Source organism: Camponotus vicinus, unplaced genomic scaffold, assembly GCF_025532165.1.
Source record: "Camponotus vicinus isolate PSW18456_S1 unplaced genomic scaffold, iyCamVici1.0 SCAF_6, whole genome shotgun sequence".
NCBI classification, from domain to species: Eukaryota; Metazoa; Arthropoda; class Insecta; order Hymenoptera; family Formicidae; genus Camponotus; species Camponotus vicinus.
In genome coordinates, this window is record NW_028141978.1 from 13,126,759 (window position 1) to 13,153,243 (window position 26,485).

Here is a 26,485-nt window from a genome sequence, read left to right on the forward strand (position 1 = left end):
TTCCAATAATGCGGCCCCTCTCAAATTCTGTTAACTGAGCGAATTCCCTTCGATTGCGTCTTAAAGGCATGTCCAGTGATCAAAGATCTCTCCACAACAGGAAAACTACAGACAAGTAGCCTCCGAGAGCCTTTTTGAATTGCAACACACGAAGTACTGTTTCGCTCTCTGGCGGCAAGCCCGCTCATCTAATCGCGTCACAACTCTAATCATTCGCATATCTGCTTCAAACATACCTGCAGGCCGAGTTTTGCAGCAAAGCGACACCTTCTTCATGGTGCGTGATTTTTTTTGCAAATGAGTGTATATGAGAACAATATAATTTCTTTATTACAACTGTATTCCCTCTTACCGATTTCATTTACTTCAAATCATTATAGTTTCGTCATCGTGTAGAATATATGACTGTAAAATAAGATACTGAGGTCTTCGCTAGCTAAAATAAAATATATATATAATTTTTATAATCATTTATTATTTAATGTATTTATCATTTTTATCATATATGTAAACTTTAAATATATTTTATTATCTTTTTTCCCATACCGTAGCAAAACACTCTATAGATGCAACAAACAATCCACCGATGCTCAAAGTAAAGTTTTTCGAGTTTCTTTGCAACAGAAATAATATTATTTTCTGTATATGCAATGGAGCTATGTACCATTGAACATTATACCTAGAAAATGAATTATAAGTGACATGGCCATCGATAAAATCTCTCATATGCATCGAAATGGGTTTTTATTAATAAATTTTAGCATTATGCGTGTTGTGCAGAGTAGATAGGTACATTTCTTACGCAGTAACAAATACATGATCATTGTGATTCGTTATAAGTTGACCAATATAATTGGCTAAAAACATGTACATGATAGAGAGAGTTGCACATAGGAAGGGCATTATAAGTTTTTCTTCACATGAAGCAAGCTGTAAAGTTTAGAATCAATTTAACGTTTCAGGCTGATAACACAGTTTAAATTTTTACAAACAAAGGTTAGAGGATTTTACAATTTTTAACGTTCTTAACGCTAACTACGCTTATGGTTTTGTGCTGTACCACGTTATAATTTCGAAAAATTTGAACAAAAAATTACAAAAGAGATGTGTTATTGATGTAATAAAAAAAAAATAATAGACTCGAGTCGTTCCATATCAAAAATAATTGAGGAAAATAATGACTGTTTTTTTCGTGTTTTTTTATTTCATCGATACTTGCCGTAGTTAATGAAGAAATAAATAATAATAAATAATAATAAAATCACATAATATAGTGAAATAGCCGTATTTTGTACATTTTAAGTATCGAAAGATCGTTCAAATAGTACATTTAACAATAAAATAAAAAACTTACTCGAAACAGATTGAGGCTCACCGATGTTACTCCAAATGCTATTAAACAGTACATCATTCTTTCACAACTATATTGCACATGTTTCGATAATCTTCAAAATGAAAATTTAATATAATATGCCTATATAACACACACGTGTATTATCAAGTTTATACAAACTTCATAGCTTGTCGATGAATATCCACAGCACAAATTAAACCCTTGATTATTAAAATTTGTTTTCTAAGATTAATATTTTGTAACATATCGATGCTCATTGCACGTTCGATACGATAACTATAAATAATGTTTCTGTTGTAATTATACACGAGCATTTATAAAACGGAATATTATTTTCGACTAAATTTAAATTGCTTTGTGTGAAAGTAACAAATTATCCGAATTTTTACGATCATTTTTACATTTATATCAATACCTGGCAATTTCAAACATTCCACAAACGTGTTGAAGATACGTAAACAATATTGTTCCTATGGCTAATACAGCAATTTTTCCGATGCAAACTGATACAATGGTATGTAGTACTATGAAATAATAGTATTTTTCTTGATCGATCAAATACTCTGTCATGATAAGTAAGTGATGTGCTCTTGATGTGTTTGTTGGTAAAATAATGTTCAAAATATCTGACCAAAATGATGCAACGATAAGAATCATTGTAGTTATAGCGATTAGTACTAAGAAAGTGTTAGAAAGTAGAATTGTTATTTAAATTTCTGCCATACAAATTTTCTAAATTGATTTATACATTATCTTACATCTAAATGCATATGTATACTGGAGAAAGTATCTATATACAGGGTGTCCCAAAAGTCCCGGAACGGTCGAATATTTCATAAACTATGCACTTTAGAAAAAAATGTTTCAGACAAAAGTTGTATGGCTTGAAGGGGGCCATAAGAAGGTGGCAATGGTTTGACCTTGGCGAGTCATTTGATGGTCACGTGAAGGTCACCGTCAATTTCTTAAATAAAACCTTCTATTTTTATTGCACATTCTTGTAGCTTATCTCGAGGGCTTTCCAAAACACTATAATAAAATATTTTTCCCTCAAGTTCCCCCCCCACTTTTTGAGTTATAATTCTTGAAATCATTTCTTAATTTTACATAAACCGTAAAATATCTTGTAAAATATTCATTTTTCGATTATCTTACCTTAATACTTTTATGTACAAAATAATGAGGGGAATCAATTAATATAAAGAAAACACATAGTTATTTTTAAGAAAAAATATGTAACTGTTAATTGCAAATTATATATTTTTTCTTAAAAATAACTATGTGTTTTCTTTACACTAATTGATTCCTCTCATTATTTTGTACATAAAAGTATTAAGGTAAGATAATCGAGAAATGAATATTTTACAAGATATTTTACGGTTCATGTAAAATTAAGAAATGATTTCAAGCCTTATAACTCACAAAGTACTTAAGAAAAAAATATTTTATTATAGTGCTTTGGAAAGCCCTCGACAAAAGCTACAAGAATATGCAATAAAAAATAAGGGGTTCCATTTAAGAAATTGACGGTGACCTTCACGTGACCTTCAAATGACTCTCCAAGGTCAAGTCATTGCCACCATCTTATGGCCCCCTTTAAGCCATACAACTTTTGTCCGAAACATTTTTTCTAAAGTGAATAGTTTATGAAATATTCGACCGTCCCGGGACTTTTGGGACACTGTATAATCGAATATAAATACATGTATATTATTATATATAAAATATATCCATGTATATTATCTTTTTTTTGGGAAAACTTTAGAAAAAGACATCAGGGTCGAATCGTCTTGACTTTGCCATATGTTGTCTAGGTCACTGTTCTGAATAACATTCAAAGGAATTTAGCCGTCGCTCGTTGTTTATTAAATAGTTATTAACGAAAGAATTTCCACGAATAATATGCAACATGCGACTATATGAATTTCTAAGCAATGTTGATTTGATTTCTAAAAAGGTCAAGGTTATTTTAACTTTCCATGCGAAACGAGATCTACCCTACACCACCTCTGAGTCAGCGCAAAACGAGGTCTATTATTGTATGGTTCCACATGGGTTTGCAACTTTCCATGCGAAACGAAGTCTACCCCACACCTCTGAGTCAGTGCGAAATCTATGGTTCCTCGCTTCGTATGGAAAGTACGCAAAGCCATGTGGAATTATATAATATAGACCTCGTTTCGCGCTGACTCAGGGATGATGTGGGGTGGACCTCGCTTTGCTCTTAGAAGTCAAATTAACATTGATTAGTAATTCGTATAGTCGCATATTGTATATACGCTTTTGTTAATAACTTTTTAATAATCAACGAGCGACGGCTAAAATCTCTTAAATGTTACTCAGGACAGTGACCTTGACAACATATGTCAAGGTCAAGACAATTCGACCCTGATATCTTTTTTAAAGTTTTTCCTCTTATTTTTGTGTAATCTATGTTTATATTTTATTGAAAGCCATTTATTACTGATTATATACATATAGAGATTGGCAAAAGATGAAGGGATGACAAAGGTAGACAAAGAATGAACGATAAAATGAGGAAGAGTGAGGATGAAGAATGGAGATACAATAAGAATTGTAAACAATAATGAAAATCTTTAAAGGATGAAAAAGGGGAAATAAGATATAGAAATGAAAGATGTTTTATATGTAAGAGAAAGTTGCATACGCGAAGAAATTAGTAAGGTATAAATTAAATGTAATAATAGTTATAAGATAAGAGTTAAAATAAAATATATTAAGATAAAATAAAATAAGATAAATTAAGTAAAATAAGTTAGTATAAATGCGCACACGAGAAGAAGAAAATTGAAAGACAAATTTACAGTTTCTGTAATTCCAAGGAGAATCAATAATAAATTAATAAATGTAATCAAAAAATTGGAATTTCGAAATCTATTGGAATGTCGAAATCAATTTTCCGGTATTTTGAAATAAAATATTAACAGTTCTTGTTAAGGAGAAAATGTAAAATATTTGCAAATGAAAAAGGATATTCTTACCTGTAAGTGCAATGGTAAAACGTTTGCCATTACATCCATATTCGTGCATAATAGCAATTTCATTTTTATCTTTTAATTCATTATATACATGCAGTAGTTGCTCCCATAGATCCTTCATCTGTTGTTTTAATAACTTTATATATCGGTTTTTGTACATAACAACGCCAGAAAACAGCGTAAAAATTTATTCGATAAGAAGGTTTATCCCGTCAGAGGAATAAATTATCAATTTATAAAGTTACCAAATGCATAAGTCTTCAACTCTGTAAGTTATCAACTTACAGCTTCAACAGAGAACATGTTGTACTTTATAACAAAGAGAGCAAAGACGAATACGGAAGCTAGAACTTTTATGATGAGATCCGGAGTACATCTTTGTGAAAGAAATATCGTACACTGCAAACAATAATTTTATTTACAAGTTTACATTGAAAAATTATTTATTTATATCTCATACGCGCATATACAAAAACATAGATAATGTCACAAATACATGATGTATTTTATATTATAATCTTTCTTAAAAAATTGATAACATGATTTGTAATAGAATTCTATTAATAATAACAATATTTGAGGAAATGTATTTGAACTATAAGCAAAAAATTATAATTTATATTCAATTATAATATAATTACATAACATAACAATTTCATGCTAATTTAAATTGTCATATTGAAATTTTATAAATATGAGAAAAAATATATTGCTTTGTAATAATTCATTATGTGATAAAATTATTATGATTTATTATTGGAACTTACCTGAAATATAACATTTGTCGTCAAAATACTAGACAGGAAAATAAATTGAAGTCGAGTGAGGTTCGATTGTTTATAAGGCCACAAACCAATAGCGAGCAAAAGAATTTTATTCAGATTAAAATACTCAGTCTCCAAGTTGATCATTTCTTTGCGAGGACTGAGACGTATATGACTGATAAAGTAACTGAGAAGAATTACGCTTATCCCTTCTTCTTCCCATTGATCGATCAACTATTATTTATTTTTCTCCTCTAGTGTAAATTTTAGCACAAATTACTTAATTTCGTATAATACAAGACGATGGCATAAGATACTACCTTGAGATCAGAATAGTCGCATTTTCTGAACAGTGTTTTTCATATAGTCTTTAATTACGCGATCGATAAGGGAGGATATTTGAAGGGACAAAATTAAGCGAATGTCTTTTTCCCATAAGAAAAGAATAAAAAATATTCGTTGAGATGATTATTGATGCGAAAGTCGCGCACGCGTAATCGTCACTTTTTTATATATCACAATTTTATGTTTCAGTTTATATTGCACATTCATAACATACGCTTACTTGGAGAGGAATGTTCAATTTTGAGCTTTTCGGATCTCTATTAAAGCCAGTGTTATTTTTTGAAATTAATTGATAATAGATTTGTACATACGGAATCATTTAATTCTAAGATAATACTTGGCACGATTAAGATATTGATAAGATTCTGATTGAGATATTCTAGAAGCTAAATAGATCAATCTCGTGAAGTAGTCATTGGCAATATCATTTTACGAATATACTCTCGCTTTTCCAAAATTTTCTAATTTTACAACATATATGTTAATTATTGAAATTTAAAAAATTTTAAATATACAAATTACATAAAATCGATGATAAAATATACTATATATTATAGAGTTCTTACTATTTTCTTTATTTAATTGATAAAATTTTTTGTTTATATAATTTCAATATCTTGAAATATAACATGATCTACCATAATTGAGTACCAATATACGATGGCAATTTAACAAATACGATAACAAGATAACACGATAACAAGACTTATCATGAAAATCATCTGTTAATAACGAAACATCTGTTAATAATTCACATAAAATATAAATTTGCGTACGTGTATATGTCAAAGTTCTTTTTAATATATTTTGTTTCAAATTAAAAATTATTTTAATGGGTGTTAGTCTGTACATTTTATTAAAATGATAAGTCACGAAGAAATATTATGAAATATTATATTATACTTATTTTAATGAGATATCATGATTGAAGGTAATATAAACTAATTAAATATTTATTATACTATATTGTACTTGATATACACGTTATATTCAATTTCAATTTGTTGTATATAATGCACAATGATATCTGGAATTAAATAATTTTATTGCTTTATTTGTTATGCATGAGAAATCCTTCAATTCTAAATTGCATGTTAAAAATAAAAGTTTATGTCTTTTTAGTACATGATATATGAGAACAATATAATTTCTGTATTACAACTGTATTCCCTCTTACCGATTTCATTTACTTCAAATCATTATAGTTTCGTCATCGTGTAGAATATATGACTGTAAAATAAGATACTGAGGTCTTCGCTAGCTAAAATAAAATATATATATAATTTTTATAATCATTTATTATTTAATGTATTTATCATTTTTATCATATATGTAAACTTTAAATATATTTTATTATCTTTTTTCCCATACCGTAGCAAAACACTCTATAGATGCAACAAACAATCCACCGATGCTCAAAGTAAAGTTTTTCGAGTTTCTTTGCAACAGAAATAATATTATTTTCTGTATATGCAATGGAGCTATGTACCATTGAACATTATACCTAGAAAATGAATTATAAGTGACATGGCCATCGATAAAATCTCTCAAATGCATCAAAATGGGTTTTTATTAATAAATTTTAGCATTATGCGTGTTGTGCAGAGTAGGTAGGTACATTTCTTACGCAGTAACAAATACATGATGATTGTGATTAGTTATAAGTTCACCAATATAATTGGCTAAAAAATTGTATATGATAGCAAAAGTTGCATATATGAAAGGCAATATAAGCTTCTCTTCAGATGAAGCAATCTGAAAAGTTTACAATCAATTTGATGTTTCACGCTGATAACGCAGATTAAACATTAATTTTTACAAACAATGGTTAGAGGATTTTTCAATTTTAACGTTTTTAATGCTATGCTTATGGTTTTGTGCCTTACCACGTTATAATTTTGAAAAATTTGTGTAAATAGTTGCAAAAGAGATGTGCTATTGATGTAATAAAGAAATGTATAATAGACTGGAGTCGTTTAGTATCAAAAATAATGTAGGAAAATGATGACTGTTTTTTCGTGTTCTTTTATTTCGTCGATTCTTGTCGTACTTAATAAAGAATATTGAATTAAATAATAATAAAAACACGTAATATAGTGAAATAGCCGTATTTTGTACATTTTATGTGTCGAGCACGTTCGAATTGTACATTTAACAATAAAATAAAAAACTTACTTGAAACAGATTGAGGCTCAGCGAGGTTACTCCTAATGCTATTATACAGAACATCATTCTTTCACAACTATATTGCAAGCGTTTCGCTAATCTTCAAAATGAAAATTTATTGTAATATGTCTATATAACGCACGTATATTATCAAGTTTATACAAACTTCATAGCTTGTCGATGAATATCCACAGCACAAATTAAACCCTTGGATATTAAAATGTGTTTTCTAAGATTAATATTTTGTAACATGTTGATGCTCATTGCACGTTCGATACGATAACTATAAATAATGTTTCTGTTGTAATACTGTTATTATACCCAAGCATTTATAAAACTGAACATCATTTTTGGCTAAATTTAAATTGCTTTGTTTGAAAATAACAAATTATCCGAATCTTTATTGTCATTTTTGCATTTATACCAATACCTGGCAATTTTAAACATTCCACAAACATGCTGCAGATACGTAAACAACATTGTTCCTATTGCTAATATAACGATTTCTCCGATGCAAACTGATACAATGGTATGTAGTAGTATCAAATAAAAGTATTTTTCCTGATCGAAAAAATACTCTGTCATGATAAGTAAGTGATGTGCTCTTGATGTGTTTGTCGGTAAAATAATGTTCAAAATATCCGACCAAAATGATGCAATGATAAGAACCATTGTAATTATAGCGACAAGTACTAAGAATGTGTTAGAAAATAGAATTGTTATTTAAATTTCTGCCATACAAATTTTCTAAATTGATTTATACATTATCTTACATCTAAATACATATGTATACTCGAAAAAATATATACAGGGTAGACCATTTTAATAAATACACGCGAATATCTCAAAAACACTGCATTAAATCAAAAAATGTTTCAGATATAAGTTGTATGGCTTGAAGGGGGACATAAGACTGTACCATTGGTTTGACCTTGGGTGGCGTTGTCGAGGTCAAGACAAGGTCACTTTGGATTTTTTAAATGGAACTCCCTATTTTTTATTACATATTCTTGTAGCCCATCTAGAGAGCTTTCCAAAACACTATAATTAAGTTAGTTTTCATTAAGTACTTTCCGAGTTATGAGGCTTGAAATCATTTCTTAATTTTACATAAACCGTAAAATATCTTGTAAAATATTCATTTTTCGATTATCTTACCTTAATTCTTTTATGTACAAAATAATGAGAGGAATCAATTGGTGTAAAGAAAACACATAATTGTTTCGAAAAAAGAAATGTAATTTGCAATTAACAATTACATTTTTTTTCTTAAAAATAACTGTGTTTTCTTTACCAATTGATTCCTCTCATTATTTTGTACATAAAAGTGTTAAGGTAAGATAATCGAAAAATGAATATTTTACAAGATATTTTACGGTTTATGTAAAATTAAGAAATGATTTCAAGCCTCATTACTCGGAAAGTACTTAATGAAAACTAACTTAATTATAGTGTTTTGGAAAGCTCTCGAGATGAGCTACAAGAATATGTAATAAAAAATGGGGAGTTCCATTTAAAAAATCCAAAGTGACCTTGCCCTGACCTTGACAACGCCACCCAAGGTCAAACCAATGGTACTATCTTATGTCCCCCTTCAAGCCATACTTATATTTGAAACATTTTTCGATTTAATGCAGTGTTTCTGAGATATTCGCGTGTATTGATTAAAATGGTCTACCCTGTATATAAGGGTGACGGGGGACAAAAGTAACAACGTCATGAAAGTAACAAGCCTCGTAAACTACACGTAATAAACTACACAATATGTCGAATAATTTGTACTATATAGTCAAACGCGTACGCCTCGATTCTCTTCTTTTTCAGCTAGTTGTTGTAGAACAATCGCGCCGGTTGCACATGCAGGAGTGAAATTAGTGTATTTGCATTATTCACCTAAGTATTACTTGTTTTAGTTTTTTGTATCTATGCCTAATTAAAGCGTATATATTGACATAATTATTTGCCGGTGTATTCTTCTAAAATGTATTCATAAGTTTTTATAGTTGATTTGGCTAAGTCTTGCATCATATTTAGGATATAATGCTTTTATTCTAAAAAATGTGTGAGGACAAAAGTAACACGACACTCTGTGGAAAGTAACATGTTTCAATGCTTAAAGTATAAGGGCTGGTCCCATAATAACTGTACCAAAGGCGATTCTTATTACGTATGCCATAATTGTGATTCGGAATAGATACTAGTCTCTTTTGTATAAGTAGTTATCATGCAATTTTTACACTATTATTTAGAATTAAACTATTATTTAGACTTAAAAAAGTACAAGACTGGTGTGATATTAAGTATAATTATTTTATGATATTACTTATAATTATTTTGCTTAACGAAGATTATTTCTTTTAAGTTTTTCAAAGATGATAAAAATAAATATTTATTTTATTTTTTATTTTAATATAATATAATACAAAAAAATATAATATAATACAAAAAAATATAATATAATACAAAAAAAATTTATAATAAAAATTATCTTGCTTAATAAAAGATTATAATAAAAGTTGATGGTGAGGAAAAGTTGCCTTAAATTGAAAAAAGGCATATTTATTTTATTTTCCCGAAAATAAGAACTGGTACTTTTATCCCCAGACTATGTTACTTTCGTCCCAGGCCCCCAGGACAAAAGTAATAATCAACGTACTTGCGAAAAACTATAGTGGCTCTTTAAATATCTATCATTTGAGATTGAAACATAGCTATAATAATAGAGCAATAAATGGAGTTTTTTAATATATAATCTTTTTTTATATCTCTAACGATAATTAATTAGTGACCTATAATAGAAAAAATGTTACTTTTGTCCTCGGTCTCCCCTATATATAATAAAACTTTAGAAAAAGACGCCAGGGTCGAATCGTCTTGGGCTTGCAATATGTTGTCAAGGTCACTGTCCTGAGCAACATTCAAAAGATTTTAGCCGTCGCTCTTTGTTTATTAAAAAGTTATTAACAAAAGAATTTCCACGAAACGAAGTCTACTCCACACTTCTGAGTCAGTGCGAAATCTATGGTTCCTCGCTTCGCATGGAAAGTTGCAAACTCATGTGGAACCATACAATAATAGTCTTCGTTTTGCGCTGACTCAGGGGTGGTGTAAGGTAGATCTCGTTTCGCATGGAAAGTTAAAATAACCTTGACCTTCTTAGAAGTCAAATCAACATTGCTTAGGAATTCGTATAGTCGCATATTGTATATATGCTTTTGTTAATAACTTTTTAATAATCAACGAGCGACGGCTATAATCATTTGAATGTTACTCAGGACAGTGACCTTAACAACATATGTCAAAGTCAAGACGATTCGACCCTGATGTCTTATTTTTAAATTTTACCTCTTTTTTTGTGTAATCTCTGTTTATATTTTATTGAAAGCCATTTATTACTGATTATATACATATAGAGATTGGTAAAAGATAAAGAGGTGACAAAGGTAGATAAAGAATGAACGATGAAATGAGGAAGAGTGAGGATGAAGAATGGAGATACAATAAGAATTGTAAACAATAATGAAAATCTTTTAGGGATGAAAAAGGGGAAATAGAATATAGAAATGAAAGATGTTTTGTAAGAGAAAGTTGCATACGCGAAGAAATTAGTAAGTTATAAATTAAATGTAATAATAGTTATAATATAAGAGTTAAAATAAGATATATTAAGATAAAATAAAATAAGATAAGTTAAGTAAAATAAGTTAGTGTAAACGCGCACACGAGAAGAAGAAATTGAAAGAAAAATTTACAGTTTCTGTAATTCCAAGGAGAATCAGTAATAAATTCATAAATGTAGTAAAAAAATTGGAATTTCGAAATCTATTGGAATGTCGAAATCAATTTTCCGATATTTTGAAATGAAATATTAACAGTTCTTGTTAAGGAGAAAATGTAAAATATTTGCAAATGAAAAAGGATAATCTTACCTGTAAGTGCAATGGTAAAACGTTTACCATTATATCCATATTCGTGTATAATAGCAATTTCATTTTCATCTTTTAATTCATTATATACATGCAGTAGTTGCTCCAATAGATCTTTCATCTGTTGTTTTAATAACTTTATATATCGGTTCTTGTACATAACAACGTCAGAAAACAGCGTAAAAATTTGTTTGATATAAATGTTTATTAGAGGAATAAATTATCAATTTATAAAGTTACCAAATGCATAAGTCTCCAACTCTGTAAGTTATCAACTTACAGTTTCAACAGAGAACATGTTGTATTTTATCACAAGGAGAGCAAAGACAAATACCGAAGCTAGAACTTTTATAATGAGATCCGGAGTACATCTTTGTGAAATAAATATCGTACACTGCAAACAATAATTTTATTTACAAGTTTACATTAAAAAATTATTTTTCTAAATCTCATGCGCACATGTTTATACAAACACATAGCTGATGTCACGAATACATGATATATTTTATATTACAAAATTTTTCTTAAAAAATTGATAATATGATTTATAATAGAATTCTATTAATAATAAGAATATTTGAGGAAATGAATTTGAACTATAAGCAAAAAGTTATAATTTATATACAATTATAATATAGTTATATAACATAACAATTTCATGCTAATTTTAATTGTGATATTGAAATTTTATAAATATGAGAAAAAATATATTGTTTTGCAATATAATTCATCATGTGATAAAATTATTATGATTTTTTATTGGAACTTACCTGAAATATAACATTTGTCGTCAAAATACTAGACAGGAAAATAAATTGAAGTCGAGTGAGGTTCGATTGTTTACAAGGCCACAAACCAATAGCGAGCAAAAGAATTTTATTCAGATTAAAATACTCAGTCTCGAAGTTGATCATTTCTTTGCGAGGACTGAGACGTATATGACTGATAAAGTAACTGAGGAGAGTTACGCTTATCCCTTCTTCTTCCCATTGATCGATCAACTATTATTTATTTTTTTCCTCTAGTGTAAATTTTAGCACAAATTACTTAATTTTATATAATGATGATATAAGATACTACCTTGAGATCAGAATATTCGCATTTTTTTAACAGTGTTTTTTATCATATAGTATCTAATTTCGCGATCAATTTGATAAGGGTGGAAATTGAGCGATTGTCTTCTTTTCATAGGATAAGAAGAAAAAATATATATTGAGGAAATTAGTTATGCGAAAGTCGCGCATGCGTAGTCGTCACTTTTTTTGACGCCACAATTTCATACTGTTCAGTTTAGTGCACGCATTCATAACATATGCTTGCTCCTCGAGAAGCATTTAGTTTTAAGTTTTCTAGTATCGGGTTTATTTGTACTAAAGCTCGTATTATTTTTGAAGATGAATTAATCAAAACTGCATACGACATTTTTTAATCTTAAATTAGCGCAATTAACATGATATTTTGATATTCTAGAAGCTAAGGGCAACCAAACTTGTCATGAGGGAATAACATTTATATACAACCGTAATTATATATACAAATTAATTAATTTTTATCACCTAAAATTAATAATCTATTTTTTTCGAAACTTACTAAAATCTTGATTATCATCTATGAAAATAGAAAAATTGAAAAATAAATTAATATTTTTAAAAGTTTAGTTTTTTTCTTAAGGAAGTTTATTTTTTTTCTTAAGGAAGTGTGTCAATTACGGAAATATCACTTTGACTTCACTTTTTTATGGATACCAAATTTGTGTAACATACATTTTTTGTATTCTTTTTATATTATAATATTTGAACGCACCAATAAAGGAAAAATAAAAATAGACCATGAAATATTTATACAATCTGAAGAAAAATATTAAAATATTAAAAGAAATAATTACTTATAAATATACAACTTAAAATTGAATTAAATCAAAAATAAAATAATTAAATTAGAAATTTAATAATAAAATTATTAATTATTTAGGACATTTAAAATGAAATTAAATCAAATCAAATATCACACGCAACTCAATAAATTTCTTCGTGAAATGTGTACGATTAAACGATCGATATAACGCTAAAAATATTATTCCGTAAATGTTCTTTCCCCCTTTTCATTCTAATGGAAACACGCATGGATGCACTCCTGTATAGTCTTCGAAAAAAATATTCTCCTCACTTCGAACATTTTGGAGCCGAATATAATCGGTAAAGTACAAAGTTATATTCGAACTAGTCGAGCATACAATGTAAATTAACAAAATTTCGAATTATGATATCATAATTGAAGGTAATATTAAATAATTAATTTAAATAATTAAATATTAAATATATAATAATTAAATAATTAATTTAAATAATTAAATATTAAGTTTATCATACGTTATTGTACTTGATTTACACGTTATATATATTCAATTTCAATTCGTTGTATATAACGCACAATGAATATCTTGAAATAAAGTTTGTTCAACCATGTTTTTATACATTGGAAAGCCTCCAACTCTAACCTATACGTTATAAGTAAATTTTTTTTATTTTTCTAATATATAACAATTATATACGAAAATAATATTACTTCTTATTGCTTATAACTATACTCTTTCTTACCATGTTTTTATTTAATTCTAAAACTATTACAATCTCGTTACCGTGTAGAATGTATAACGGTAAAATACGATACTGAAGTCTTCACTAGCTAAAATGAAAAATATCTTATATATTTATGATTATCATATACATTAAATATATTAGATATATTTTGCTATATTTAGATATATTTAGATATATTTATAAATATATTTTAAATATTATATTGGATATGTTTTAATATATCTTCTCTCTCATACCGTAGCGAAACATTCTATAGACGCAACAAACAGTCCACCGACGTTCAAAGTAAAGTTTCGAGAATTTCTTTGCAACAAAAATAGGATCAATCTTTGTATGTACAAAGGAGCTACGTACCATCGGACATTATACCTAGAAAATGAATTGTAAAATCGATGATAAAATATCTGAAATATACCGCGAAATGGTTCTTTATTAGTAAACTTCAGCATCATGTGCTTGATATGCACATATATTGATTTCTACATTTAATGTAACGGATTGAGTCTTCATGCATGCTGTTTTGCAGACACACTTCTTACGCGGTAATAAATACTTGTTGATTGTGATTCGTTATAGTTTGTCCGACATAGTTGGCTAGGAACATGTACAAGATAGAGACAATTGCAGATAGAATGGGGGTTATCAATTCCTTTACGTTCTCTGTAGATGATGCAACCTGAAAAATCTAAGACGAATTTATTGATGTTTTATGTTATTTATCCATATAATTTCACAAAAAAAGATTTTATTTAAATGTAAGGAAGAGGATAATTAATTCTTAATGTTTTTAATGCTAAGTGCTTTTCTTAAATTGTTGTATCATTTCATAATTGTGAAACATTTATTGTTAGATCAGGAAAAAAATGTTTTATTTATTTTTATTTTTCGGTATCTATTTTTAATTTTATGTATCTTACTGTTTTACTTTATGTGTTGTATTGGAAAAATTTTGTTGCAGTTAAAATTGAGTATATTGTTAAGACTTTCAACCTTTGAAAGAAATTATGTATGTTGATTATAATAATATGATATTTATGATTAAATATATGATTTATTATGGAAAAATTTGTAAGTTTGAATTTGAAAATATACGTATGTGTTTGTGTGTGCGTGTGTGTGTCAAATAATTTTCGACATTTTTATTCAAATTTGAGGATTTTCTTTAGATCATTAAAAATAAATCTCGGAAAACTAATAAATTCAAGTGAATAAAATAAAAAATAGGATTTTTAAAATTTTGAAATCTTCTGCATTGATTCTACTAATTGAATTTGAAATTTTCAAATTTGAATAAACGTTGAAAAACATTTGGTAGATCCTCAGTTTGAAAATTATATTATCAATTAAATAGACGATTTTGACCGTACTTAGTAAATATTTTGTCACGTAATAATGAAGCCACTTAATATAAATATACTGCCGTATATTTTCATATGAAAGTTAAAGAGCACTTGCTTAAAGAATAGATTTTGAGAAATAGAAAACTTACTCGAAACAAATTAAGGCTCACCGAGATTACTCCAACTACTATTAAACAAAACATCATTGCTTCAAAACTGGAGAGGAAGTGTTGGGACAATCTTTAAAAATAATAATTTGTTACTGTCTCTCTCTCTCTCTCTCTACACATACACACACATGCGCACGCACACATTTATATATATAAATATATCAACCTCATAGCTTGTCGATGAATATCCACAGTGCAAATTAAATCCTTATATATCAAAATGTTTTTTTGATTAATATTTTGTAACATATCAACGTTCATTGCACGTTCGATACGGTAACTATAAATAATATTTTAATATATTTATGAAAATTTACCAAATAAAAGCATTTATTCTGTTAAGTCTAACAGTTAATTTTGTTTAAATATTGAAAATAACAAATTATATGAATTATTATAGCATATTAATGTTTATACCTGGCAATTTTAAACATTCCACTAGTGTGTTGAAAATACATAATAAGCATTGTTCCTGTCGCTAACATTGCAATTGCCCCGATGCAAAATGATGCAATATTATGAAACAGAATAAAATAAAAATATTTCTCTTGATCAATAAAATATTCTGTCATAATCAACAAGTGATGTGATCTTGATGCGTTTGTCGATAAAATAATGTTTAAAATATTCGACCAAAATGATGCAGTGATAAAAGCCATTGTGGTGATAACGGCAAGTACTAAAATTAGAGAAAAATAGAATTATTATTTAATTTTTTCTCACACACATATATATATATATATATATATATAAGTTTTTTAAATTTACTTATATATTATGTCATACTCATGTATATAAATATACAGGGTGATTCAAAATAACCCCATTGTCCTTGAAATGACACATTCTTGAATCAATTCTAAGACGATTTTTCCTTTGGCAAAATTTCGTCCGAAGCTTAGTTTTTGAATTATTAAAGGAAGTAGTTAACGTACGACGGGTCGGATACAAGAGGCAGGCAAGGGTGGCGCGATTTACCGTCAGACGCGGGTGCTTACGCGGGGCGCCTGCTGCGATCAGCTGGTCGCTATACACATACAGACACACATGCGAACACATACATTCTCTGTCTGTCTGTCTGTCTGTCTGTCTGTCTGTCTGTCTGTCTCTCTTTCTCTCTCTCTCTCTCTCTCTCTCTCTCTCTCTCTCTCTCTCTCTCTCTCTCTCTCTCTCTCTCTCTCTCTCTGTCTCTGTCTGTCTGTCTGTCTGTCTGTCTGTCTGTCTCTCTCTCTCTCTCTCTCTCTCTCTCTCTCTCTCTCTCTCTCTCTCTCTCTCTCTCTCTCTCTCTCTCACTCGCTCCCTCACCTGTATTTCCTTTTTTTTTTTTTTTTTTTACGAAAGAGTGGAAAATGCATCGATTTTCGATCATTCATAATAAATGGTTAAGAATAAATAGGTGAAATAGATAAATAAATAAATAAATAAATAGATAAAATAGTTAAATAAATATTTAATATTAATATTTCATATGATAATAGTAAAAGTAATAAATATTTTAAAAACACTTATTTAATCTAATTAATTTTTAAATAGATATCATACGATGTATGGATATCACACACATTCATGATAATAATAATATTAATATGTTAAATGTTTATTATGTTTACCGCATTCTTCAATCGAGCACATGATCGCGTTCGATAGCGCCAGTAGTACCTTAACCTACCGCAACCTACCATGACAAAAAACTGCTTGCAATCGCCGAGTAATTATCGTCGCATTGTCGCGTCGTCGCGTCGTGTAGTAACGTGTCCGCGCGTGTTTCTTTCATCGAGTGATTTTTAATCGCCAACAGTTATTATTCGACAGTGATTAATAGTGATTAGTGATAGAGTCATTAGTAAATTTCTCGTCTCATCGAGTGAGTAAATAAATGTGATTACGTTAAAGTTTATAAAAGAATACAGTTCATGAAAGAAGGAAAACTTTCAGTTAATAATTTAGTGTGGATTTCTTGTCTTTTGCAACGTGATATCTACGTTAAATTTGAGAACGTACGATCTATCGGAAAATTCATTTCTCTTTCAAGTAATTACAGCAATACATCAAAAGTCATCGAACAAGGTAATAATAACTATTTTTTGACGTTATGTGAAAACAGATCTCGGGAAGTCAGAGGGACAGTGTGTCAAAGGAAATTCGTGAAAAGAGAGGGGTTTTTAGTGGGTAGGGAGTACCGAGTTGGTAATTCGACTTGGTACTCGAGTCCCACATAACTCACTGAATCGACCGGTGGGTATGCATAAAATGCATTTTCCCCTCTCTCGTAAAAAGAAAAAAAAAAGAAATACAGGTGAGCGAGCGAATGAAAGAGAGAGAAAGAGAGAGAGAGAGAGAGAGAGAGAGAGAGAGAGAGAGAGAGAGAGAGAGAGAGAGAGAGAGAGAGAGAGAGAGAAAGACAGAGAGACAGAGAGACAGACAGACAGACAGACAGACAGACAGACAGAGAATGTATGTGTTCGCATGTGTGTCTGTATGTGTATAGCGACCAGCTGATCGCAGCAGGCGCCTCGCGTAAGCACCCGCGTCTGACGGTGAATCGCGCCACCCTTGCCTGCCTCTTGTATCCGACCCGTCGTACGTTAACTACTTCCTTTAATAATTCAAAAACTAAGCTTCGGACGAAATTTTGCCAAAGGAAAAATTGTCTTAGAATTGATTCAAGAATGTGTCATTTCAAGAACAATGGGGTTATTTTGAATCACCCTGTATATACATGAGTACAATAGTAACAATAATTGAAACTTTAATATTTTCAGTTAATCAATCTGTGATCGATTTTTATCTTGCATTTAATTGTTAATTTTTCTATTATTTCCAAGATTTAAAAACATGTGCCTTAGATTATTATGTGCACAGAGAAACTATTGTAATTTGTTGAAATCTTTCAAAAGTGAAATCTTGATCATTTTTTGCGTATTAAGAAAAAAGTGTTACCGTACATATAAATTAAAAAAAAATGTTCTTACCTGTAAGTGCCACTGTATAACATTTGCCATTATATCTATATTCGTTTATAATAGCAATTTCATTTTCGTCTTTTAATTCATTACATACATACAATAGTTGTTCTAATAAATTCTTTACCTATTTTAGCAATTTTATATTATTTTTTGTACAATATATAATGTCAAAAAACATTGCGGAAAAATATATTCACCAACTTTGTTCAGTAATTATAAAGTTATCAACTGTATAAAACATTTCAATGCTGTAAGTTATTGACTTACAGTTCTAATATTAATATAAAATATGTTGTACTTTATTATAAAGACGGTAAAGAAAAATACGGAAGCTAAAACTTTGGTGATGAGATCCGAAGTACATTTTTGTGACAGAAATATTGTACACTGCAAATAGTAGTTTTGCTTACAAATTTGCATTAAAAATTTTGTTAATGCCATGTGCGCATACATATACTTATACATATGCATATGGATATACAAATTTTATACGATTGCTTTTATTTCAAGAAGTTATTACTATTGTGATAGAATTCCATTTATAATGGAAATATTTAGAATTAGAATGTACTTGTATACATAATTATATATACATATGCATGTTTTAATATTAATTGTTTATGTGTGTACGTTTTAATTTTTTCTCAAATATATATCTATACATACATATACGCATATATATATATATATATATATATATATATATATATATAAATACATATGTAAGAATTATAATATGATATACTTGACATAATAATTTTATGTTAATCTAAATTGAGTTTTTAAGTTATATAGGAAAAGATTATTTAGCAATAATTTTTCATATGAAAAAAAATATTATTATAATTTTAATATACAAAACTTACCTGAAATATAACGTTTGTCGTTAGAATATTAGATAGAAGAATAAATTGAAAACGGGTGAAGTTGGATTGTTGATAAGGCCACAGGCCAATAGCAAGCAGAAGAATTTTATTCAGACTAAAGTACTCAGCTTTGATGTTGTTCATTTCTTTGCGAAGCCTGAGATGTATGTGACGAAGTGCCGACAAGAATTACTCTTACCCCTTCCTTTTTCCATTGATCCTATTATTTACTTTTCCCCTCTGGTATAAATTTTAGCACAAATTACATAATTTCATATAATATAAGGCGGCATAAGATACTTACCCTTAAATTAGAATATTCGCATTTTCTTAACAGTGTTTCTCGAAGTAAAAACTCTAATTGTGCAATCGATTTGATAAGGAAGAAAATTAAGCGAATGTCTTTTTCCCATAAGAAAAGAATAAAATATATTCGATGAGATGATTATTTATGCGAAAGTCGCGCACGCGTAATCGCCATTTTTTTATAGACCACAATTTCATATGTTTCAGTTTGTATTGCGCATTCATAACATACGCTTGCTTTTGGAGAGGAATGTTCAATTTTGAGCTTTCCGGATCTCTCCATTAAAGCGCTCGTGTTATTTTTTAAAATTAATTGATAATAGATCTGTATACGGAATTTTTTAACTCTAAGTTAATAATTGACGCAATTAAGATATTGATAAGATTCTGATTGAGTTATTTTAGAAGCTAAATAGATCAATCTCTTGAAGTAATCATTGACAATATCATTTTTCAGATATGCTCTTGCTTTTTTTAAACTTTCTAGTTTTACAACATATGTATTAATTATTAAAATTTAAAAATTTTAGATATACAAATTACATAAAATATCGATAATAAGATATACTATATATTATAGAGTTCTTAACATTTACTTTATTTAATTGATAAAATTTTTTGTTCATATAATTTCCATATCTTGAAATATACACAACTTGATTCACAGTAATCGAGTATTAATATACAACGGCAATTTAATAAATATGGTAAGAAGACTTATCATGAGAGTACATCCATTAATAATTCACATAAAATATAAATTTGTGTACGTCTACATGTCAAAGTTCTTTTTAATATATTTTGTTTCGAATTAAAAATTATTTTAATGAGTGTTCGTCTGTACATTTTATTAAAGTGATAAGACACGATGAAATATTATAAAATATTATATTATACTTACTTTAATGGGATATCATGATTGAAGGTAATATAAATTAATTAAATATCTACCTATACTTTATTCTAATTGATAAACATTTTATATTCAATTTCAATTTGTTGTATATAACGCAATGACATTTAAAATTAAATAATTTTATTGCTTTATTTGCTTTGCATGAGACAACCTCCAATTCTAAACTGCATGTTAAAAATAGAATTTATGTCTTTTTAATCAATGATAAATGAACAATATTATTTTCTCATTAGAATTTTATTCCTTCTTACCGATTTTATTTACATCATTATAATTTCGTCATCGTGTAGAATATATGACTGTAAAATAAGATACTGAGGTCTTCACTAGCTAGAATCAAATATACATATAACATTTTTATAACCATTTACTATTTAATGTATTTATCATTTTTATCATATATGTAAACTTTAAATATATTTTACTATATCTTCTTTCTTATACCGTAGCAAAACACTCTATAGATGCAATAAATAGTCCACCGACACTCAAAGTAAAGCTTATCGAGTTTCTTTGTAACAGAAATAATATTATTTTCTGTATATGCAATGGAGCTACATACCACTGAACATTATACCTAGAAAATGAATTACAAGTGACAAGGCTCTCGATAAAATCTCTCGAATGCATCCCGAAATGGGTTTCTATTAGTAAATTTAGCATTATGCTTGTTGCAGAGTAGGTAAGTACATTTCTTACGCAGTAACAAATACATGATGATTATGATTCGTTATAAGTTGACCAATATAATTAGCTAAAAACATGTATATGATAGCGAGAGTTGTATATAGGAAAGGCAATATAAGCTCCTCTTTAGATGAAGCAATCTGAAAAGTTTACAATTAATTTGACGTTTTACACTGATAGCACAGATTAAATATTAATTTTCATAAATAAAAGACAGAAAATTTTTCAAGTTTTAACGTTATTAACGCTAACTATGCTTTTGGTTTTGTGCTGTATCACGTTATAATTTCGAAAAATTTGTGTAAAAAGCTGCAAAAGAGTGTTATTAACATAATAAAGAAAAGTAATAGACTGGAGTTGTTCAGTATCAAAAATAATTGAAGAAAATGATGTCTTTTTCCTGTTTGTTTTTTCGTCGATTCTTGCTGTACTTAATGCGGAATGAATTAAATAATAATAAAATCACGTAATATAGTAAAATAGCCGTATTTTGTACACTTTATGTATCGAGCTTGTTCGAACAGTACATTTAACAATAAAATAAAAAACTTACTCGAAACAGATTAAGGCTCACCGAGATTACTCCAAACAGTATTAAACACCACATCATTTTTTCACAACTATATTGCAAGTGCTTCGATAATCTTCAAAATGAAAATTTATCATAATGCCTATATAACACACACGTGTATTATCAAATTTATACAAACTTCATCGCTCGTCGATGAATATCCACAGCACAAATTAAACCATTGAATATTAAAATGTGTTTTCTTAGATTGATATTTCGTAACATGTCGATGCTCATTGCACGTTCGATACGATAACTATAAATAATGTTTCTGTTGTAATTATACACAAGCATTTATAAAACAGAATATTATTTTCGATTAAATTTAAATTGCTTTGTGTGAAAGTAATAAATTATCCGAATTTTTACGGTCATTTTTACATTTATACCAATACCTGGCAACTTTAAACATTCCACAAACGTGTTGAAGATACGTAAACAATATTGTTCCTGTCGCTAACATTGCAATTGCCCCGATGCAAAATGATGCAATATTATGTAACAGAATAAAATAAAAATATTTCTCTTGATCAATCAAATACTCTGTCTTGATAAGCAAGTGATGTGCTCTTGATGTGTTTGTCGGTAAAATAATGTTCAAAATATCTGACCAAAATGATGCAACGATAAGAACCATTGCAGTTATAGCGACTAGTACTAAGAAAGTGTTAGAAAGTAGAATTGTTATTTAAATATCTGCCATACAAATTTTCTAAATTGATTTATACATTATCTTACATTTAAATGCATATTCATACTCGAGAAAATATCTATATATAATCGAAAATAAATACATGTATATAATTATATATAAAATATATTCATGTATATTATCTTTTTTTTGGGAAAATTTTAGAAAAAGGCATCAGGGTCGAATCGTTTTGACTTTGCCATATGTTGTCAAGGTCACTGTCCTGAGTAACATTCAAAAGATTTTAGCCGTCGCTCGTTGTTTATTCAAAAGTTATTAACAAAAGAATTTCCACGAATAATATGCAACATGCGACTATATAAATTTCTAAGCAATGTTGATTTGACTTCTAAAAAAGTCAAGGTTATTTTAACTTTCTATGCCAAGCGAGGTCCACCCCACATCACCTGAGTCAGCGCGAAACGAGGTCTATATTATATAATTCCACATGGCTTTGCAACTTTCCATGCGAAGCGAAGAACCATAGATTTCGCACTGACTCAGAGGTGTGGGGTAGACTTCGTTTCGCATGGAAAGTTGCAAACCCATATAGAACCATATAATAATACACTTCGTTTTGCGCTGACTCAGAGGTGGTGTAGGGTAGATCTCGTTTCGCATGGAAAGTTAAAATAACCTTGACCTTCTTAGAAGTCAAATTAACATTGCTTAGTAATTCGTATAGTCGCATATTGTATATACGCTTTTGTTAATAACTTTTTCATAATCAACGAGCGACGGCTAAAATCTTTTGAATGTTACTCAGGACAGTGACCTTCACAACATATGTCAAGGTCAAGATGATTCGACCCTGATGTCTTTTTTAAAGTTTTACCTCTTTTTTTGTGTAATCTCTGTTTATATTTTATTGAAAGCCATTTATTACTGATTATATACATATAGAGATTGGCAAAAGATAAAGGGGTGACAAAGGTAGACAAAGAATGAACGATGAAATAAGGAAGAGTGAGGATAAAGAATGGAGATACAATAAGAATTGTAAACAATAATGAAAATCTTTTAGGGATGAAAAAGGGGAAATAAAATATAGAAATGAAAGATGTTTTATTTGTAAGAGAAAGTTGCATACGCGAAGAAATTAGTAAGTTATAAATTAAATGTAATAATAGTTATAAGATAAGAGTTAAAATAAAATATATTAAGATAAAATAAAATAAGATAAGTTAAGTAAAATAAGTTAGTGTAAACGCGCACACGAGAAGAAGAAATTGAAAGAAAAATTTACAGTTTCTGTAATTCCAAGGAGAATCAGTAATAAATTTATAAATGTAGTAAAATAATTTGAATTTCGAAATCTATTGGAATGTCGAAATCAATTTTCCGATATTTTGAAATATTAACAGTTCTTGTTAAGGAGAAAATGTAAAATATTTGCAAATGAAAAAGGATAATCTTACCTGTAAGTGCAATGGTAAAACGTTTGCCATTATATCCATATTCGTGTATAATAGCAATTTCATTTTCATCTTTTAATTCATTATACACATGCAGTAGTTGTTCCAATAGATCCTTCATCTATTGTTTTAGTAAATTTATATATCGGTTTTTGTACATAACAACGCCAGAAAACGGCGTAAAAATTTATTCGATAAGAATGTTTATCCCGTCAGAGGAATTAATTATCAATTTATAAAGTTACCAAATGCATAAGTCTCCAACTCTGTAAGTTATCAACTTACAGCTTCAACAGAGAACATGTTGTATTTTATAACAAAGAGAGCAAAGACGAATACGGAAGCTAGAACTTTTATGATGAGATCCGGAGTACATATTTGTGAAAGAAATATCGTACACTGCAAACAATAATTTTATTTACAAGTTTACATTAAAAAATTATTTTTCTAAATCTCATGCGCACATGTTTATACAAACACATAGCTGATGTCACGAATACATGATATATTTTATATTACAAAATTTTTCTTAAAAAATTGATAATATGATTTATAATAGAATTCTATTAATAATAAGAATATTTGAGGAAATGAATTTGAACTATAAGCAAAAAGTTATAATTTATATACAATTATAATATAGTTATATAACATAACAATTTCATGCTAATTTTAATTGTGATATTGAATTTTTATAAATATGAGAAAAAATATATTGTTTTGCAATATAATTCATCATGTGATAAAATTATTATGATTTTTTATTGGAACTTACCTGAAATATAACATTTGTCGTCAAAATACTAGACAGGAAAATAAATTGAAGTCGAGTGAGGTTCGATTGTTTACAAGGCCACAAACCAATAGCGAGCAAAAGAATTTTATTCAGATTAAAATACTCAGTCTCGAAGTTGATCATTTCTTTGCGAGGACTGAGACGTATATGACTGATAAAGTAACTGAGGAGAGTTACGCTTATCTCTTCTTCTTCCCATTGATCGATCAACTATTATTTATTTTTTTCCTCTAGTGTAAATTTTAGCACAAATTACTTAATTTTATATAATGATGATATAAGATACTACCTTGAGATCAGAATATTCGCATTTTTTTAACAGTGTTTTTTATCATATAGTATCTAATTTCGCGATCAATTTGATAAGGGTGGAAATTGAGCGATTGTCTTCTTTTCATAGGATAAGAAGAAAAAATATATATTGAGGAAATTAGTTATGCGAAAGTCGCGCATGCGTAGTCGTCACTTTTTTTGACGCCACAATTTCATACTGTTCAGTTTAGTGCACGCATTCATAACATATGCTTGCTCCTCGAGAAGCATTTAGTTTTAAGTTTTCTAGTATCGGGTTTATTTGTACTAAAGCTCGTATTATTTTTGAAGATGAATTAATCAAAACTGCATACGACATTTTTTAATCTTAAATTAGCGCAATTAACATGATATTTTGATATTCTAGAAGCTAAGGGCAACCAAACTTGTCATGAGGGAATAACATTTATATACAACCGTAATTATATATACAAATTAATTAATTTTTATCACCTAAAATTAATAATCTATTTTTTTCGAAACTTACTAAAATCTTGATTATCATCTATGAAAATAGAAAAATTGAAAAATAAATTAATATTTTTAAAAGTTTAGTTTTTTTCTTAAGGAAGTTTATTTTTTTTCTTAAGGAAGTGTGTCAATTACGGAAATATCACTTTGACTTCACTTTTCTATGGATACCAAATTTGTGTAACATACATTTTTTGTATTCTTTTTATATTATAATATTTGAACGCACCAATAAAGGAAAAATAAAAATAGACCATGAAATATTTATACAATCTGAAGAAAAATATTAAAATATTAAAAGAAATAATTACTTATAAATATACAACTTAAAATTGAATTAAATCAAAAATAAAATAATTAAATTAGAAATTTAATAATAAAATTATTAATTATTTAGGACATTTAAAATGAAATTAAATCAAATCAAATATCACACGCAACTCAATAAATTTCTTCGTGAAATGTGTACGATTAAACGATCGATATAACGCTAAAAATATTATTCCGTAAATGTTCTTTCCCCCTTTTCATTCTAATGGAAACACGCATGGATGCACTCCTGTATAGTCTTCGAAAAAAATATTCTCCTCACTTCGAACATTTTGGAGCCGAATATAATCGGTAAAGTACAAAGTTATATTCGAACTAGTCGAGCATACAATGTAAATTAACAAAATTTCGAATTATGATATCATAATTGAAGGTAATATTAAATAATTAATTTAAATAATTAAATATTAAATATATAATAATTAAATAATTAATTTAAATAATTAAATATTAAGTTTATCATACGTTATTGTACTTGATTTACACGTTATATA

The 26,485-nt window shown here is 28.3% G+C and overlaps 4 protein-coding genes across 4 annotated transcripts; all 4 read right to left on the minus strand.

The window, feature by feature from the left end:
• Positions 1–385: 385 nt before the first annotated feature.
• On the minus strand, positions 386–5,264 carry LOC145973938 (uncharacterized). Its single transcript, XM_083103634.1, has 9 exons — positions 5,121–5,264; positions 4,639–4,752; positions 4,357–4,474; positions 1,770–2,031; positions 1,514–1,630; positions 1,355–1,445; positions 803–930; positions 547–679; positions 386–436 (listed from the first exon to the last, which is right to left on the minus strand). The coding sequence occupies exons 1-9, from the start codon at positions 5,262–5,264 to the stop codon at positions 386–388; spliced, it is 1,158 nt and encodes a 385-aa protein (XP_082959760.1).
• A 1,408-nt stretch (positions 5,265–6,672) lies between these two features.
• Positions 6,673–12,468, minus strand: LOC145973888 (uncharacterized). The gene is made up of 9 exons (XM_083103530.1): positions 12,325–12,468; positions 11,835–11,948; positions 11,558–11,675; positions 8,059–8,320; positions 7,795–7,911; positions 7,638–7,728; positions 7,090–7,217; positions 6,834–6,966; positions 6,673–6,723 (listed from the first exon to the last, which is right to left on the minus strand). Exons 1-9 carry the CDS (start codon positions 12,466–12,468, stop codon positions 6,673–6,675), a joined length of 1,158 nt encoding a protein of 385 aa, XP_082959656.1.
• Positions 12,469–14,008: 1,540 nt separating this feature from the next.
• LOC145973886 (uncharacterized) lies at positions 14,009–19,640 on the minus strand. Its single transcript, XM_083103528.1, has 10 exons — positions 19,497–19,640; positions 18,898–19,017; positions 18,637–18,754; positions 16,082–16,343; positions 15,831–15,944; positions 15,644–15,734; positions 14,694–14,830; positions 14,391–14,523; positions 14,152–14,239; positions 14,009–14,051 (listed from the first exon to the last, which is right to left on the minus strand). Exons 1-9 carry the CDS (start codon positions 19,638–19,640, stop codon positions 14,189–14,191), a joined length of 1,170 nt encoding a protein of 389 aa, XP_082959654.1. The 3' UTR covers positions 14,009–14,051; positions 14,152–14,188.
• A 1,357-nt stretch (positions 19,641–20,997) lies between these two features.
• Positions 20,998–25,001, minus strand: LOC145973889 (uncharacterized). Its single transcript, XM_083103531.1, has 9 exons — positions 24,858–25,001; positions 24,368–24,481; positions 24,086–24,203; positions 22,372–22,633; positions 22,116–22,232; positions 21,959–22,049; positions 21,418–21,545; positions 21,163–21,295; positions 20,998–21,048 (listed from the first exon to the last, which is right to left on the minus strand). The coding sequence occupies exons 1-9, from the start codon at positions 24,999–25,001 to the stop codon at positions 20,998–21,000; spliced, it is 1,158 nt and encodes a 385-aa protein (XP_082959657.1).
• Between the last annotated feature and the right edge of the window lie 1,484 nt (positions 25,002–26,485).